Consider the following 18,327-nt stretch of genomic DNA (forward strand, 5'->3'; position numbering starts at 1 on the left):
GATGGCAGCTTCCTCCGTTCCTCAACAGCTGAGGTTCCCCGTGCCCTCACTTTGCGCCCTCCTCTGTGTCCTGTGGAAACGCTGATCTCCTTCTTCCTCTTCCTCCCCATTCCAGGCAGCTGCTCAGCTGGCGCAGGAGGCATCTCTTCACACGCAGCCTCCACCATTCCCCCCAACCACTACGACTCCCCCAAGAACAGCCACATCCCTGCCCACTACGACGTGCCCCCCGTCAGGCACTACCCGCCATCGCCCCCCCTCCGCAGGCAGGACCGGTGAGGAGGGCCGGAGCCCCCTGCCCCCCCCCCGCCTTCTCAGGGAAGGACTGAGTTCCAAATGGCTCAGCAGCAGCAGGACCTTCATCCCTCCGGGCACCAGGCTTCTTCGCAGCTGCCATGGGGGCAGGACGTGGCGGATCTGGGCCCCAGCGCCACTAGAGGAACCACTTTGCCCAGTCTCCTGGGCTGGCATTTTGACTAGCTGGCATCATTCCCCAAGGCAGCCACCAGCAGAGGCACAGCATCAAGGGGACGGCTGCTTGGCTCCTTTCCAGCGCTTCTTGGGTGGGGGCAGATGTCTCTGTCTCTTCCCTGCCCCCAACCTCGACAGAGACTAGCCGCTTCTTCAGTCCCATGAAAGAAAGCAAAGTGGGGCAGGGGGAAAGCACCTTATAGGCCAACAGGGGGGTGCACCATGTACAGCGATCACCTTCATTAGAATCACAGAATTATAGAGTTGGAAGGGACCCCAGGGGGTCATCTAGTCCAACCCCCTGCAATGCAAGAATCTCAACTAGAGCATCCCGGCCAGGTGGCCATCCAACCTCTGCTTGAAAACCTCCAAGGACGGAGAGCCGCCACTTTCTGAGGGAGTCCGTTCCCCTGTCAAGCAGCTCTTGCCATTAGAAAGTTCTTCATCTCAGTGAACTCCTATGTTCAAAGGAATTGTCTCTCCCCCCCCCCCTGCATTTTATAGCAGCCCCCTTCTTGAGGCCTGCTGCGTGTTTGCCCTGTCATTCGCTCTGGATTACAAGGTGCAACAAGGACAACACTTTGTTTCAAGAATCCCATTCCCCAACCACAGCTTGCAATCTGCCTTCCCAAAACTGTCTCCTGAAAGGTCCAAATAGGCAGTTTCAGTCTTGCTTATTTTGCAACAGGAAAAGGCTTAACTGAGGATGACCCAGCAGAACTCATAAGCCTGACTTCCTTGCAGGAGTCTGTAAATCCATGCACAAAGGGGTCACACTGTCAGAAACTCTTGAAAAGTCTTCAAAGATCAATGCGCCAGGGAAACAGGGCACCTTTTCCAGTCAAAAGCCCACATTCCTTTATGAACCTTAGAGGCGCCACATGAGCACCGTGGGGACGCCCAGAGCTGGAGCAGATGCACTTATATCACACACGTGTTTTTGTGTGTGTCCGTGTGAGGGAAAAATCTTCATGGAGCCAGCAGCTGATGCAGAGGAATAACCCCTCTCACCGCAGCGACACTCTCTTAACACACACCGCTGCCACTGGGCTAATTATAAAAACCACCTGGTCCCATTAGAAACTTAATTCCTATGGGAGGGAGATTGGTTTCAGTTCTTCATGCTGGAAGCAAGTTTTAGCAGAGCTGCCTCTTGCAATGCTGATAAAAGAGGCGCCCATCGGGCTCACCTGGACATCTCTACAGGAAAACAAACTGGTTTATTCAGAGTTCAAAGGCTTGCACTTCACGTTGTGGAAGCAGCCGATCACATCCAGCAATAACAAAAGCACCTTTGCAGTAATGGGGGAGAGGAGGAGCAGCTCATGCAGCCCACCCACAGCCAGCTCCAGAGATGGGGCTCTTATGTTTGTACCCTACTTTTCTTCCAGCACAGAATCCAAAGCAGCACAAATGGTTGCCTGGAGAGAGGGTCCCCCCATCCAGGGAGGGACCTCACCTGGACCCCTTAGCTTCAGCCAAATACTGACCTCCCAGTGCTTCTAGTCCACATCTGGGGAGGCCAGTGAAACTGCAGGATCTCGTCTGTGACAAGGAGCAGGCATTAGGACTGAAGTGGCCACTTGGTCTGAAGAGATCCTTGCAAGAGCTGGGAAAGTGCAGTGGGGAGGAGGCCCCAGCTACCGGGCCAGAATCTGGGACTTTGCAAAGTAAGGCCACACTGGATGGGAGACTTCCTAGGAAGGCTCTCTCAAGGCAGTTAGTTACTCTTCTATTTATTAAAAAAAAAAGTATGCCAGCCTGGGTGCCATTCTGGAAGAGAGGTGAGATATAAAGGAAAGAAGGTAACTCCTCTGGAGTGGCTGTGGGGATGAACACATTTGTGGCCCCTCATCCCCAACACACCCAGAGTCAGGAATGGGCTGTCCTTCGACCTTCCCAAAGCCAGGGAGCTCTTCGGCCAGTCCATTTGGCCTTCAGCTTCCTTCACAGGCGCTGGCTGCACCTTTTAGCCCTACGGCCCAGGAGTTCACTTGTGCACCAGTCCCACAAAGGAGCGTGAAATCCCTGGGCAAGGCTGCCACAGGGAGCCTAAGTGGATCTCTGGCTCCTGGACCGCTGAGGAGAGCCAGTTCGCCCCCAGCAGAAGGATTGCAAATTCTCCCCACGAAGCCACAGCCCACAGTGATGGGGGGCAGGGAGGAGGCTGCCCACAGCACCCCCCGTCCAGAGTGGCTGAAGGGAGATATGCCTGCAAGGCAACCTGCAGGCGGCCAGAACGGGCCAAGGCCCTCGGGAAGAAAAGGAGCGCCCAGTCAAGTCATCCGCTCCTAAAAAGAGACTCCATCCTATCACCCTGAGGGAGGGTCACCAGGTGGTCCTCCTCCTGGCAGGAGTCCTTTCTCTGCTCCAGCCGCCATGGTAGGCAGCCCAGAAGCATCCTGGCTTTTCCGCAGGTCCCAAAGAGGGCAAGGGGGGGGGGTCTCCTGTGAGGTGGCCCCCAGGGTGGTGCCCTTCTTCAGAGGCCCACCTTCCCATTGGGTTGGCAGAAGTTTGTAGGCTGGCTCTGCAAGGGGTCCCTGCCAAGGCCCAGAGCGAGGAGTGGGCTGCCGTTGAGGATGGGGGCGCCCTGAGGGGGGGCCGGCTCAGGTGCTGCTTCCTCCTCCTCCTCCCCACTCAGAAGTAGCTGCTCCGTCTCTGTGTCCGAAGCCTCCCAGGAGCTGCAGCATTTGTTCTCCAGGCTGTAGAAGAAGGAGTGGGTGCGGAAGGCGGCGCTCATGTCATCCTTGATGCTCTCCAGGATCTGGGCGAAGGTGGGGCGGAGGCGGGGGTTCTGCTGCCAGCACCAGGTCATCAGCTCGTGGCTGGAAGATCCACAAGGGCGGGAGTGGGGTGGAGAGTGAGAACGGCAGGGGGTCACTTCCCCCTCCACTACTGCACCCCCCCACCCCAAAGGCTCCGCAAGGCAGCCTTGACACCAGCCTGCTGCTGGCTCCCAAGAGGAGGAGTGTTTCAAGCCGCCTTGCTGTGGGGGCCCAGTTGGGGAGGCCCCCACAGGCCATGCACAGCCCAAGGACTGCCAGCAAGGGGCCCGAGGGGAGGGGAGGGGGGAGGCGCATCTGCCTTTGCACAGCCCAGATGCTACCTGGATGGATGGACTGACAGACAGACACTGCTGGGGCGCTTACAGCTTCTGGGGACAGTTCTCTGGCTTCTCCAGGACGCCGTTGTCCATCACGAAGTGCAGGACCTGCTCGTTGGACATGCCCTGGTAGGGCTGCTCAGCCAGCGTCGCGATTTCCCACAGCACCACCCCAAAGGACCTGCAACAGAAGAGTCAGCCTCTTCCTCCTTGCCTCTTGCCACAGGGCACAGGTAAGGAGAGGCGCCCAGGACAGCCATTGTGCACAGGTGGTCTTCGCAAGGTTTAGGGTGGGAGGGAGCAGACAGGCCCCCCACATGAGGGTCCAAACCAAGATGCTGCTCAAGGGCAGGGCCTCCGCCTCCTCCCTCTGCCCCACAAAGACCAGCAAACAAGACGTGGCTCACTAGAGAGTGCCATGAGCAGGAGCCACACCTGCCACCCTCAGCCTCTGTCACACACATCCTTGAAAGTACCTGCTTCCAATCCCAGATTATCCTTGAGTGAAAATACCATGGAAGGGTCAACAAAGGTGACAAGGTGTGCCAGAACTCCCTGGGACTGGAAACCTGCCGCCCCCGCCCCCTGCTGCTCTGGAGGACAAGCCTGCCCCTTCCTCTCCCCAGCACCCACCAGATGTCCGAGTGTGTGTTGAAGAGGCCGTCCTTCAGGGCTTCCGGGGACATCCAGCGGACAGGCAGCAGACCTTTCCCCCCTTTGCGGTAATAGTCCGTCTCATAGATGTCCCTGGTCATGCCGAAATCTTTTGAGGGGAACCAAGATGAAGAGAAGTTGGCAGGGAGGGAGACAGGCAGCCGCCAGAGCTGCAGGGAGCCCTCGGGGCAACAGGAGGTCTGGTCCAGGGAGGCCGGGGCCCCCAGAAATGGGGGAGGGGGCTGTTGCTGCAGCAGCAAACAAACACTGCTGCCCCCCTGGGCATCCTAGCCTCAACCACGACCACCTCTACTCATAGAGAATGACAGTGATAACACCCCTGGGATAACCTGGCCTCACCCCCAATCTTCACAGTGAAGTCCTCTGACACCATGCAGTTGCGGGCAGCAAGATCCCGGTGGACAAACTTCTTGGCGTTCAGGTAGGCCATGCCATCCGCGATCTCGCCAGCCATCTGGATCATGTCCCTCAGCGATGGGGGAGGCAAGCCAGGGTTATTCTAGGAGAAAGAACCACAAAATAGCCAGTCCCAGGGCAGGGGGGAAGAGACCAACAGGACTTCTTCTCTGGGAAAATTTCCTCAGCCACTCCAGAGAATGCCATGCGCTCAGTCTGTCTCCATACTTTGGTTTTGTCTTCCAGCTACTATTTGAAGCTGGCAAAAGCCGGCAGGCAAGGAGACCCCAGACTCCTTGGAGACTCCCTCCAAGATGGGAAAGGAGTTTATGAACTCCCTCAGTGCCCTGGGCAATGGAACTTCCCAGCTTCCCACAGCGTCATGTGGGCAATCCCCACCCTCTGGCTTTGGACTGTATTGGCGACATGATGCTCTGCTGCAATCAGGTGCAACTGCTTCTCCACCCAAGCAGGCGGCTTGGCTTGAGCCCTGGAGGAAAGCCTGGGGGAGGCTCTGCACTCACCTCAGCTTCCGGCCTGAGGGAACGGAGGTAGCTTTTCAGGTCCCCCCTCGTCATCAGCTCCATAATGACCAAGGCAGGCTGGCCCTGGGAGACTACGCCAAGAAGACGGACCTGAGAGCCAGCAGAGATAAAAGAGGCCAGCTGGCATGTAGAGGACGCTCTCCAAGTGCTCAGCGCGCACACAGGAGGGGGTCCAGTAACCCTAACACCACCCCCACAGAGTAGGCCAGTATTAGCATTCCCACGCTGCGGAGTTGAATGGGGCAGGATGAGCACCTGGCAGATCACCTCCAACCCTCTAGCAGAGCAAGACGGGGGCAACGACATTCCCTCTTTGCATTGCTGCAGTTGGTCATCCAAGCACCAACTTTGGCACAGCCCACGTCATCCAACCACATGGAAGCTGAAATCTAGCCTGTTCCTCTCTGGGAATCCAGGCAGGGCTGCCCTGAGGTACTTTGCAGCAGACGCTGCCCACCAACCCACAGATCAAGTTGCATAATCCCCAAGGCTGATCAAGTTATTTTGGCACCCGAGGCAGAATGTCCCACGAGTGTCTCCCCCAGGAGAACAAAGCACAACAATAGCAGCTCTGGTACCATATGCTGCTTTTCCTCAGCTGTCCAAGGGGAGGGCCGGCCCACTTACCACGTGGTGGCACCTGAAGGCTTTCATGACCGAGGCCTCATTCAGGAACTCGATGCGCTCCCGCGTGGTGGCCAGCTCGTTGACCGTCTTCAGGGCCACCCTGGTCTTCTCTCCCTCCTGCTCAATGTCCTGGGCAAGCCCTTCGTAGACCATCCCAAAGGAGCCCTGGCCCAGCTCCCGCAGCACTGTTATCTTCTCCCGCGGCACCTCCCACTCGTCCGGGACGTACACTAGCCAAGGAGAGGCACCGAAGGAAAAGCACAAAGCACTCAGTGTGGGGCACACACATATGCCCCCTGGAGGCAAGGCTGGGGGGCCTGGAAGGTGGTGGAGTGGCAAGGCCAAGGGTAGAATCAGGTGGGGAGTCCTCCTGCACAAGCCCTGCTGCAACACTGAGCGGGGGGGGGGGGCACAGCTGCTGCTTCCCCAACCTGCTGCCCTCTAAAAGAACTGGACCAAAACTCCCATCAGTCCCAGCGTGGTCAGGGATGATGATGCAAGCTGGGAGTCCAGGAAAACCTGGAGAGCCCCCGGCTAGGGACAGGGGAGGCTTAGGGCATCAGCAGCAGCATCAGTCAGTTCCTTAGCAATGCTCCACCTTTGCCCTCACAGACAGAGGGTGCCCCTGTGAAAATGGTGTCCTGCCCGCCTCTGCCTTCGAAAGGTGAGCCGTACTCACTGTTTGAGGTGCTGAAGTATTCAGGGTTGACTGAGGCGTACAGCGTGCCACTGGGGTATCCCTCTGTGCTTCTGGGAGGGAGAGACAAAGGGCTCAAGGTCCTTTGCATGGCAGGGACCACAGTGGCGGTGAGTTCCCCTCCCCCTTAGGACCCTCCTTTGGGATTTTGGTCCAACGTCATTGCTGACCTGGTCCATGTCAAGTTAAATCAACACTTCTCTGCCAGTAGAAAGTGTGAGCCGACCCTTCCCCAGAGAAGGTTCTGGAAGGGACACACACTGACCATCAGCCAGGCTGGCTCTTGGGGGATGGAGACCCATAGCATCTGGAGGGCCACAGATTCTCCGTGTTGCGGGGGGGGGGGGGACGGGACACACCTCTAACAGCGCCAGTGTCCTGCCGGTTCCATATTACCTTTTCTTGTTGTATAAGAAAACAAAGACGGCCAGGCAAGTGATCCCCACCATCAAGACAACGGGCATCAGCGTCAAGAGCACGTAGAAGTTTCCGGGTTCCTCTTCCTCTACTTGTAAGGGGGTTCATGATGGAAGTAAGTTTTCGGGGGCAGAGAAAGAAACATGTAATTATTACATAACTATTTAACATTGATCAAACAACTTGCCCCAACTGGATTTGTTTGTGTGTTTTTAATATCCTAAGGGGGAATCCTGGGCCATTTCAGGCTCTTAGAAACGACATGTACACAACACACACACACACACACACCCACACACACCCACCCCACTCAACGGCTGCTCTGAATTCCATTTGCTGGTCTGGGGCAATATTTTGTCTGCTTTCCTAACATTTGGCACCACGTGATAAAAAGGATTCTAAATTTATGCACTAAATGACCCACAGCATTTTGGTACAACTGCTGGCCATCATTTGGGCTCCCTAATTAAGTGGATGGGACATGCTAAGCCTCTGAGGAATAGAACTATTGTCCCCATAAACATCCTCCCTTCTGCGCTCCTAGAGGTAGAGAGACCACATCACTTTCTGCACAATGGCAGCCTTGATTACTGGAGACATAAAGCAGTTGCTCCCTTTTCTATCTATTAATCTCTAGACACCTGGACTGGAGTATATTGTTTTGGGAGGGGGGTGTTAAAGGGGGTTGTTACTGATTTTTTAAATCTTTATTTTAGATTTTATTATGATTTATGTGGAAATTGTCCAATTTGGCTGAGTATTTTTTTAATGTTTTATTTATTGTTGGTGATTATTTCTGTAATACTGTATTTTTTCATGTTGTAAGCCACCTTGAGCATGGTTTGAACTATGGAAAGGCAGCATACAAATAAAATTATGTATTATTGTGAGTTTGTGGGAGCCAGACTACTCTAATTCCTGGATCTAGCAAGTGTTAAAATATTAATAATAGCAATAATAATAATTTATTATTTATACCCCGCTCATCTGGCTGGGTTTCCCCAGCCACTCTGGGCAGCTCCCAAAATAAATAATAATAATAATAAATAATAATAATAATAATAATAATAATAATAATAATAATAATAATAATAAAGCAATAAAAGATCAAACATTGAAAACTTCCCTAAACAGGGCTGCCTTCAGACGTCTTCTAAAAGTTGGATAATTGTTTATTATGGGAGGGTGTTCCACAGGGTGGGAGCCATCACCAAGAAGGCCCTCTGCCTGGTTCCCTGTAATCTTCTTGCCGGGAGGCAACTGCCGGAAGGCCCTCAGCTCGGGACCTCAGCGTCTGGCTGAGTGATGGGGATGGAGATGCTCCTTCAGGTCTACTGGGCCAAGGCCATGTGGGGCTTTAAAAGTCAGCACCAACACTTTGAATTGTGCTTAAAAACGTACTGGGAGCCAATGTAGGTCTTTCAGGATTGGTGTTTTATGGTCCCAGCAGCTGCTCCCAGTCACCAGTCGAGCTGCTGCATTTCCGGGTCACTCTACGTAGCCCCACATAGAGTGCCAGGCTAGGTTCCTGGGTGATGCTCACTTTTGGGGCTGATTAGTCTCCTTTTGTCACCAAGGCCCACAAAGCCACCATCTGTTTATGGAAGGGGGTGAGGACTACAGCTCCTACCAGGTTTTCAGGCAGCTGGTCCTGCTGTCTCCTGGGGCTGGAGCCCAGGAACAACAGCAGGTTCCCCTCCCCTGTTTTTATTCATCCAAGCAGCTGCGTGCTTCTCCTCTGCCCCAAAGGATCTCTTTCACCATTAGCCCCCAAGGTTGCCCTGAAAGTGGCCTAAAGGAAAACTTTTTTTTCTGGAGTTCCCCAGAACACCCCACCTGCCAGCACCTGGGGCCACATTTTCATGAGACGTTAAACCAGAGATACAAACTGTTCCAGGCGTCCTTGCTTGCCCTGCCTCCCGCTGCCCCCCCCCCCCGACATCATCACAGGGTTTCTCCATTGTGTCACCAGATGAACCTCCCTGAACCGCCAGGCTTGCTTAGTCCAAGTCAAGCATTCTCTTCCTTCTCTCTTCTGCTTGCCTTGCCCACGCTCAGCCTCCACCACCTACCTGGCCCCAGGATGTAAAACTTGATCAGTCCGGTCCACGAGCCGTTCCCTGACAGTGAAGTGGCCCGGACCTTGGCAGAGTAATTTCCAGGCTGGAGGAGGTCGAGGAGGTAGCCCCCGTTCCGGGTGTAGCGGTGGCGAGAGACGCAGACAACCGAGGTGACTTTCTGCAGGAGAGGAAGAAGGAAACCAGGAGGAGACAGGCGTGAGGGGTGCCTCAGGGCAGTGGCGTAGCGTGGGGGGTGCAGGCGGGCCGGCCACACCGGGCGCAACATCTGGGGGGGGGGCGCTCGCACTCGAGTGCTAAAATCCACGGGTTAGGGGGCGCAAATTACTTGCCTTGCCCCGGGTGCTGACAACCCACGCTACGCCACTGCCTCAGGGGCCTGTGGATCACTCTTTACAGTAGGCCTGTAGGTGGGGAAGTTTGAAACCCCAGGCTTGTGGCTGCTGGCGGGGGGGGGGCAAGGATGCAGTGGCTGCAAGTGGCAGGGTCTAGTTAACCAGAGCCAGGATGCTACTGCTGCTGGATCAGGCCAAAGAGAGAAGAAGAAGAAGAGTTTGGATTTGATATCCCGCCTTTCACTCCCTTTAAGGAGTCTCAAAGCGGCTAACATTCTCCTTTCCCTTCCTCCCCCACAACAAACACTCTGTGAGGTAAGTGGGGCTGAAAGACTTCAGAGAAGTGTGACTGGCCCAAGGTCACCCAGCAGCTGCATGTGGAGGAGCGGAGACGCGAACCCGGTTCCCCAGATTACAAGACTACCGCTCTCAACCACTACACCACACTAGTAGGGGGACTAACTACTCCAAAATCCTGCTCCTTCTCACAGTCACCAACCAGATGCCCTGAAGGGATCTATCCCCACTGCTGGTGTTGCTGAGCACACTGCCTCTGATCCATCATGGCTACTAGTAACATTAGAGAGCCTTATCCTCCATTAACAGCTCTAATCCCTCTTTGAAGTCAGTCACCATCACTGCCTTGTGCGGCAGCAAATTCCTCTCTCCTGCTTGCCCTGCATCTTCAAACCTTCCGTCTCCTGCTGCTAATAAATGTTCCAGCGCTTGGCCCTGCTGCCACCACTAGGCCTCCAGCCCCTTCCTCACCTCACTCTCCCGGCTGTACTTGATCTCGTACTTGAGGATGAGCCCGTTGGGGTTCTTCGGCTCCTCCCACTGGAGGAGGACTCGGTTTTTCCCTGCTGGCTCCCAGGTCACGTTGCCAGGGATGTTGTCTGCTTGAGCTGAGCAGAGAGAGCAAAGCAAAGGAACTCCTGAGTCGGCTTCGAGTGGAGTCAGGTGTGGGATTTAGTACGGCTGACGGAAGCCCATCACACTCTCCCTTCCTTCCACCCTTTGCCCAGGCAGGGCGAGAAGGAGCACAGAGCTCTTCATAGCTCATGGGACACCTAGTGCAAAATGCTCATTCCTGGATCACATTTGCATCATTCCCAGAGCCGGACCACCCATGAGGCAGACTACGGCAACCGCCTCGGGTGGCAGAATCCAAAGTGTGACTCCACAAACAAGCCCCTGCCACCACCAGAGAAGCGGTTGCAGCAGCTTCCAAGTTCCAGCAAGATCTCATGAGAGCCCTGCGCAACATTCCTGAGACCCAGAAAGTGAGATGGAGTGCCTTGCTGAATGAAGTCTTGGGAAGCTGGCGTGTGGCCTCTGCGGGATCTCGTCAGAACCTGGAAGCCACAGCCCCACAACTCCAGTAATCGAGGCATCAGCAGGGGCAGCAAGGGGGGGGCAGATGCACTGGGCAACATCTTCCCATTTCACTGCAGGTGAGGAATTGAGACAGGCCGCCCCAATCATTCCAGCAGGGAAGAGCCAGTTGATTCAGACGATGGACTGCACAGCTACTTACCAGCTAGCGATGGGGACGGGAGTTGTATAAAGAGGCAGGACCAGGGCTGGCCTTACCGTGAGGCAAAGCAGGGCAGACAGGCATAAAGGGGCAGCTGAGCTCTCTGCTCCTGCCTGGGGCTGATGCCCCCCCCCCCAATGTGGCTTGCTGGGGGTGCTCTCTGGCACTTACGTTCCGGCATGGTTCTGGCAAAGACAAAGGTGGCAGCGCTGCAGCCCACAGTCTGCGCAGCGTGGTTGCAGGCATGGATGTCAATGCGATACTCAGTAAAATGGCGCAGGTTAGAGATGGCCGTCCGATCCCGGACCACTTTATCCTCAAAGATGCTGAAATCCTTCTCAGTTTTGGAGCTGCTGGACCTTGTGCGGTTTGGGGTCACTCCATTCCCCAGGACCTCTGGGGACGATGTGTTGGCAAAGGCATGGCCCGGAAGAGGGGTTATGGCAAAGGTGTCCCTGCGCCTCTTTGGGATCCTGTCACAGCAAAGGAAGCGGAGCGGTCAGGCCGTGGGGCAGAGTGTGGGGTAGGGCAGGCCTGTCTGCTGGGAGATGCTGTTTACCCTACACCTCAAGGCAGACGACGGGTGTCATGCCCAGCCCTTAGTCCATAGAGGACAAACCAGACACAGCCGGGTTAGGGTCCAAACTCAGTCCAGCCCCCAAATGTGTTACAATAGAAAGCTGGACAGGAGTTTCCACAGTCCTTCTGCCTGTGATACTGATTTCCCCAGGATCCCCCCAACAGTTAAGAGTGTGGGGATGTTGCCTGGGGCTTGGTAGGCAAGGGCAGGCAATAGGAAGAAGGGAAACTTCTGGTCCTGCAGGGGTGGGGGAGAGGGGAAGAGACCCCCTTTTCTTCCTAAAAGGGGTCCATTCTCTGCAGCCCAATATTGCAACCTGATAGTCTGCACTGTCTGTGCATTTTGAGAGAGCCTCCAGATGGTGGGACAAACTTGAGGCATCCCTTTAAAGAAATGTTTCTAGTCCTCAGGAAAAGCCTGAAATGTGTGAACATTCCTTTTCATTTTCAGCTACACTCTGCAGCTTACCTGTAAGAGATCTTGTTGATGGAAGTGACTTTCCAGGGGGGTCTGAAAAAGGACAAAGAAGGTGAAAATCTCTGCTTACTACCCCCTGGCTCCAGCCTTCTCCTCTGCCTCTGGTGAATATTTCAGCTGATGAGAGCACAGCCACAGGGGTGGGAGCAGGTGAGAGTTGGTGGCCCAAAACATCCAGGTTGGAGAAGGCTGAGCTTGCATGTCACTGGGGAGGGGACTCCCCACCCCCATCTCTGCCTCAGACAATATTGGAGAGCTGCTGTTGCTGCCAGTCAGAGTAGACATTACCAGACGAGATAGGTAGAACCACCCTAACCTAGAATGTCAACTTATGCCAGTCTTTTCAAACTTTTTCAGACTAGCCCTGCAGGACACTTGTGGAAATAAGGCTCGGGAATCTCCAGAGCCCCAGTTTGGGGGGGGGGGGAGTTGCTGGGCTTGCAAACAGTTGACAGTGCCATTCCTGCCTAACATTTTCAGGCTCAAGATGCCTGCTCTGCAGTTGGGGAAGGAGCGCTGGGAGTCAGTGGAAGGTTTGGAGTGCCAGACGGCAGAGAGAACCACCACCAGTTCTGACAGGTTCTCCCGCCAGCTGACCATTGCTGCTGTCAGCCCTGACTTCCGCCCGCCCACCCGCCCATGGAGTCACAATCCCAAACCCCACAGCCTGGCCTGCACAGCCCTAGCCCCGGTCACCTGGGGATAATGATGGAATTATGCAGGAAGTTTTCAAACTTCTTCTGGAAAGAGACGGTTTCATCCCTCAGGGGGGTTTGCCCCACAGGGCTTTGACACGGGCAGCACTGCTGCTCCTCTCCGTCCTCCTGGCCTTCGCCATCGTCTGTGTCAAAGCGAGTGTCTGCGCTGCTGGTGGGCAGGCGGAGGCCTGGCAGGGCGAGAGGAGAGAGGCTGTGAGCAAAGGCCCTTTGGGGGCTGTGCAAGGTCCATGCGCCATGGAGCAGGCCAGCCACCTCACCTTTGTGGCAATAGTCATTGACAAACAGCTCAGAGTCCTCAGCCAGCTGCTGCCACAAGACCAAGTAGTAGGCGATGTTGCCATTGGGCTGGCTGGGTGGCTTCCAGCGGACAATGAGGTGGGACGAGGAGTTGGACATGGAGATGACGTCCCGGGGAACTGTTGGAGCTGGACATCAACAGGAGGGCAGGCAGTGTAATTGAAAGAGAGAGAAAAAGAGAGGGAGAGAGAGAACCAATATACAGAGCCAGTGTGTTGTGGCAGCTAGAGTGTCAGACTACAACCTGAGAGAGACCAGGGTTCAAGTCCCCATTCAGCTATGAAGCTTTCTGGGTGGCCCTGGGCCCGTCACTGCATCTCTCAGTCTAACCTGATCTCAGCCATCTTTAAAGTTTTGAGGTGGCCTCAGTGCAGCCCTGCATCTCATGCTAGGCCTCTTCTGCCTCCACAGAAGGGAGAGCTCCTTTCAAGGTCCCTCTGCGGCAGGCCCAGAACCCCCACGACATCCCAGCAACTCTACTCAGAGCCCGGTCCCAGTCCAAGGAGCGGCTCTGGCACCCGGGGGTGGATGACACTGGTCACAGGCTCCTGCTCCTCCCGCCCGCCCACCCGCCTTACCTGCAGGCATGGTGCGGATGTAAACCACCTCGCTCTGAGCCCCGTAGTTGCGCCTCTCCTCGGCGGTGGTGAGGGTGATGGCGCGCACAAAGATGGCATACTGGGTCCAGGGCTTGAGGCTCTGAAGCACCACCCCCGGCTCCTGCTCATTGTTCAGGGGCGGCTCCACATCCACCACGTTCCAGCTGTTGGCACCGCAGGCATCCTGCCCAATGTATTCCGTCACGTTCTGGAAGGGCCTGGGGGACGAGGCACCCAAGGCAGGGTCAGGCCTGCAGGAGCAGCCGGGAGGGAAGGCAGCTTGGCTCTCCTCCTGCCACCTCCACTGGCTCTCCAACTGCCGGGCACGTGGCAGACCAAGAAGCGCAAAGAGGTCCGTTTTGGCTTCTCACTTTCCCCACCTTCAGTTCAGTTCTCCACATTTCCACATCAGTTTGTGGATATATATTTTTAAAAAGGTTCTCCTAATACACCCATTCTTGCAAAGCAAGGTTCCCAATATAAGGCATTTCCTTTGGACTTTTCAATAATATATTTGTTTTTATGCACATTGCACCCTCCTAGCCTGTGCTTTTCAGAACACATTCAAGTTTCACTGCAAACTGGGTCTTGGCTTGCATACGGTTCCAGAAGGGGCGGATTTGGTATCTTCCCCTTCAGGTGTGCTGGGTGTCCCCTGCAGCAGCAGCAGCAGAAAAGAGCAAATCCCCCCCCCCCCCACACACACACCTGAGGCTCCCCAAGGACTTACGATTCCTTGTAGTAGATGATGAAGCTCAGGCGGTCGTGGTACTCTGGGGGCCGGTAGCGCTCCCACTTGAGGAAGATGCGATCTGACTCAGTGGTGTTGGACACAAAGTGCAGGATTTGGGTCTTGCCTGAAATGGGGGGGGGGGTTAAAACCTGGAAGGAGTCTTGAAAACTGGCAGGGGCGAGGAGTGGGGGAGGAACACAAATGGCTTCAGGGAGCAAGAGTGGAACTGGCAAAGAGCTGGAAAATTTCATGGGCAGAGGTCAAAATGTCTCTTTCATTTCTAGCTGTGCAAATGACAAAAATCCCAAACCCTGTTTTCACTGAAAATGTTCTGGGAGAAAAGACCTGGAATAAAAGTTGGTCGGGGGGAGGGGTTGGGATGACAGCTGCTGCTGCTATTGGGGTTGCAGGTTTCGACTGCGGCACCCTAAAGATTTAACAGTTTGAAGGTCTCTTGCCTTTTTGATGCAGCAGATGAACAGGGCTGCTGCCCCTCTGAAATGGGAGACAGACCAATGAACGAAAAAGCCGGGCTCCATGAGCTCTGGTAGTGTCCAGTTTTAAGCAGTGAAGCCAAAAGGACCAACCAACCACAAGTCCAGCCTTTCTCCAACTTGGTCCCCCCCCCCGCCAGATGTTGCTAGACTCAAGTTCACCTCATCATCTCCCCTGACCCTTGGCTGCACTGGCTGTTGGAGCGACTGGGGGACAAGAGGAACAACAACTGGGGGCACCAGTTTGGGAAGGCACCCCAACTTCCTTGTGGGGCAACCCCCTCTCCATCTCCGATTGCCACTGCTACCCTCATTTCTGCCTACGAGGTGCCCACCAGGGTCCCTCGATGCTGTGCCCCCCAAGCCCTCTGCCCCCCAGAGCAACTCACAGGAGGCTCGGTCGCCATTGGTCCGGGGATTGATCTCTGCTTTGTTTTGTCTGCCCTTTGTCCCTGTGATCTCCTCCATGCGGTAAATCTCTGACAGGCAGAGCCTGGGGTTGAAGGCAAAGTACATCTTGCCAACGGGGATGGAGAGGCTGTGGTGGCTCCAGTCCCAGAGCTGCTGGAGGTTCTGGTTGTCCAGCACGTAGAGCGTGTAGTTCCTGGAGGCAAAACGGAGTCGGGTGTTTTACAGCCTGCCCTGCCGGGGGGGGGGGGAGCCGTGCCCTTGCCCATGACTCACCCGTCCACCATGGAGTCCCCTCGGATGAGCTTGAGGTGCTTGAAGAAGGACAAAGAGATGAGGGCAAAGGAGTGCTTGATCTTCAGGAAGCCTGTGATGGTCTCAATCAGGCCTAGGCTGCCCTGCAGGGCAGAGGCCAGGTTATCTGTAGGAAGGGAGAAGCAGCTTTGAGGCTTTTTGCATGTCTGAAATGATTGCCTGGTGCTGTGCTGTGTTCTTTCTTCAAGCACTTTATGCTTTTCAACACACATTTCTTTTACTCTTTTAAAAACCTGTCCCAAGAAAGGGGAGGTGGCTTCCTAACTGGCATGATTAATAACAACAACAACAACAACAACAACAACAACAATAATAATACCTTTATTTTCAATGTACAACCTGTATACAATGAAATTAACCGAGCCTCCTCCCACCCCCCAACACTCAATCTCATTGCACTCTGTGCTTGTTGTACAACACACCAACCCCGAAAGTCAGTTGCACTATATTATTTTCCATTCAGCAGCCTAACAGCCCATGGATAGAAACTGTTTTTTAGCCTGTTGGCATGACTGATTATACTTTATCTCCTGCCTGAGGATAGAAGATTAAAGAGGTGCTGGCCGGGGTGTGAATCGTCCCTGAGAATTTTTTTCACTCTCCTAAGGCCACGATCCCTTGCGATGTCATCTAGCGGGCTCAGGGGACAGCCCGTGATATCCTGTACTGTGTTCACCACCCTCTGTAGAGACTTTCGTCCGTGGCTGTCAAGCCAACGTACCACTCTGTGATACAATATGAGAGGACACTTTCTTTTGTGGAAGGTTATCAATTGTTGTTTAACATTGTTCTTTCGCAAGACCCCGAGAAAATGGAGTCTCTGTTGGGCCCTCCTAACCACCTGAGTTACATTGTTTTTCCAAGTGAGGTCTTCACTAAGGTAAACTCCCAGGAATTTAAAGGAAGAGACTCTCTCCACACAACCACCCCTGATATACAACGGGGCAGGTTCCCCTCTCTTCCTCCGAAAGTCCAACACCATCTCCTTTGTCTTGCTAATATTTAGGTGTAAGTTATTCTCTAGGCACCATGTAGATACTTTTTGACACACACCCCCTGTATGCTGATTCATCTCCACCTGTAATTAGACCGATTATGGTAGTATCATCTGCACAGGCACTCACCTCCCCGGCGGATGTTGAGGATGAGGTTGCCCTCGATGAGGGTGCAGCCAGTCAGGTCCCTGGCTGCCCTTGTGGAGTCAATGGTCTTGGTGCCCACTTTGCATTCCTTTGGGCAAAGCCCCTCACACTTGTGGCAGAAGATGCTGAAAGAAGGGGGTTGGGGAGAGACCTGGGGATGACGCACCCACAATGCAGGGAGAGGCTTCTCTCCACCCCTCACCCTCAGAAGCAGCTTCCCCCAAATAATCCCTCAGCCCCCTTAGCAAACCGCAGCTCCTGTTACTATTTGTAATGTGATTTCATTGGAACTGCATTTCACAAAGACGAAATGGTAATGGGGAAAGGAGGTGGCAGTTGGGAGTTGGCGGGTTCTCTCTGGGAGTTCTGTCTTGACTGGGAAGGTGAGGAGGGGGGGGGGGGACTTCTGGCAGACACTGTCTGCAGGAGTCTGTAAATAATACTTGTGGTTCAACTGTAGCCAACCTGTCAAGTAAAAAGATTTATCTTCAGCTATCTGCATAAGGCATATCTTTTTTATCACAAATAGCTAACAGTTCCCAGGATTTCTTTGACAGACATGAATGTCTTTTAAATGGATAGCAGGGCAGCAACAGCAACCACAAGAACCAACTTTGGGTTCATGTTCACACACTTTCATTCTCTCACACAGTATCAGCCAGGCACAGGATCAGGGCACACAGCAGACAGGATCAGGGCACACTTCCTATCCCTGGCCATGTGAGTTTGTGTGTGTGACCTGTACTTGTTCTTAGGATGAAGGGATGGGAAATGAGATTCTGATTCAACATTAGGAAGAACTTTCTGATGACAGGAGCTCTTTGAAAGTGGAACCGGCTCCCTCGGAAGCTGGTGGACTCTGCTTCAGCGGAAGTAGTCAGACACACACTCTGGACTTTAAGACGTCAGTTTCGAAAACCTGAAGGAGCTGCTGGATGTGATCCTGTGGTCAGATATACTAAATGAGAAGGGAGTGCAAGTAGGATGGGAGTTTCTAAAAGGAGAAATATTGAGGCCCCCAAGGAAAGCGGTGTGGCTGCCTAAGGAGCTTTCAGATGAGCTGAGAGTTAAGAAGAGCATGTATACAAAATGGAAGCAAGGGGAAATCACAGAGTAGACCTGTGAAGCCAACAGTTGCAGGGAGAAGGTCAGGCAGGCTAAAGCTCAGAATGAGCTCAGGCTTGCAAGAGAGGTTGGAAATAATTTTAAAAGGTTTCTTTGGCTAGAAGAACAAGCAAGTGGTAAATGTGGGTTGAATGAGGAAACTGTCAGGTGGATTTTTAGCTAGTTGATTGACCGAACCCAAAGAGTACTCCTTAATGGTTTGTCATCATCCTGGGAAAAAGTGACAAGTGGGTGCCGCAGGGTTCTGTCCTGGGCCCGTTGTTGTTTAGCATCTTTATAAATGACTTGGTTGAAGGAATTGAGGGGAAGCTCATCAAATTTGCAGATGACACCAAACTGGGAGGGGTAGCCAATGCCACAGAAGACAGAATCAGAATTCAAAATGACCTTATCAGATTGGAGAACTGGGTGCAAGCTAAAGACAATAGGGACAAATGTCAGAGTCCGCACTTAGGCAAGAAGAACCAGATACACAAATATAGGATGGGGAACCCCTGGCTTACTAGCAGTAGATGTGAAAAGGATTTAGCGGTCTTGGTACCCCTAGCTTCACATGA

General features: G+C 54.0%; 2 protein-coding genes across 4 annotated transcripts in view; one reads left to right on the top strand and one right to left on the bottom strand.

Annotated features, from left to right (window-relative positions):
- Positions 1-2,230, top strand: part of PEAR1 (platelet endothelial aggregation receptor 1) — a 23,667-nt gene extending 21,437 nt beyond the window's left edge. Inside the window, exon 21 of the mRNA XM_083416507.1 lies at positions 116-2,230. Coding sequence (XP_083272633.1) covers positions 116-279 — 164 coding nt within the window. The 3' untranslated portion in view covers positions 280-2,230. The remainder of the gene's footprint in view (positions 1-115) is intronic.
- INSRR (insulin receptor related receptor) overlaps positions 1,673-18,327 on the bottom strand; it is a 31,505-nt gene continuing 14,850 nt past the window's right edge. For 2 of the 3 annotated variants that reach the window (XM_083416435.1, XM_083416437.1), the window contains exons 4-22: positions 16,628-16,770; positions 15,465-15,609; positions 15,170-15,384; positions 14,284-14,410; positions 13,533-13,771; positions 12,915-13,082; positions 12,635-12,824; positions 11,930-11,971; positions 11,053-11,354; positions 10,113-10,249; positions 9,004-9,169; positions 6,911-7,022; positions 6,497-6,567; positions 5,818-6,047; positions 5,170-5,280; positions 4,589-4,748; positions 4,208-4,337; positions 3,621-3,755; positions 1,673-3,296 (exon numbers count right to left, since the gene is read on the bottom strand). In XM_083416435.1, coding sequence (XP_083272561.1) covers positions 2,951-3,296; positions 3,621-3,755; positions 4,208-4,337; positions 4,589-4,748; positions 5,170-5,280; positions 5,818-6,047; positions 6,497-6,567; positions 6,911-7,022; positions 9,004-9,169; positions 10,113-10,249; positions 11,053-11,354; positions 11,930-11,971; positions 12,635-12,824; positions 12,915-13,082; positions 13,533-13,771; positions 14,284-14,410; positions 15,170-15,384; positions 15,465-15,609; positions 16,628-16,770 — 3,169 coding nt within the window. In that variant the 3' untranslated portion in view covers positions 1,673-2,950. The remainder of the gene's footprint in view (positions 3,297-3,620; positions 3,756-4,207; positions 4,338-4,588; positions 4,749-5,169; positions 5,281-5,817; positions 6,048-6,496; positions 6,568-6,910; positions 7,023-9,003; positions 9,170-10,112; positions 10,250-11,052; positions 11,355-11,929; positions 11,972-12,634; positions 12,825-12,914; positions 13,083-13,532; positions 13,772-14,283; positions 14,411-15,169; positions 15,385-15,464; positions 15,610-16,627; positions 16,771-18,327) is intronic. The other variant, XM_083416436.1, reaches the window with a different exon arrangement.

The sequence above is a fragment of the Podarcis tiliguerta genome (assembly GCF_965153285.1).
Source record: "Podarcis tiliguerta genome assembly, chromosome: 16".
Taxonomy (NCBI): domain Eukaryota; kingdom Metazoa; phylum Chordata; class Lepidosauria; order Squamata; family Lacertidae; genus Podarcis; species Podarcis tiliguerta.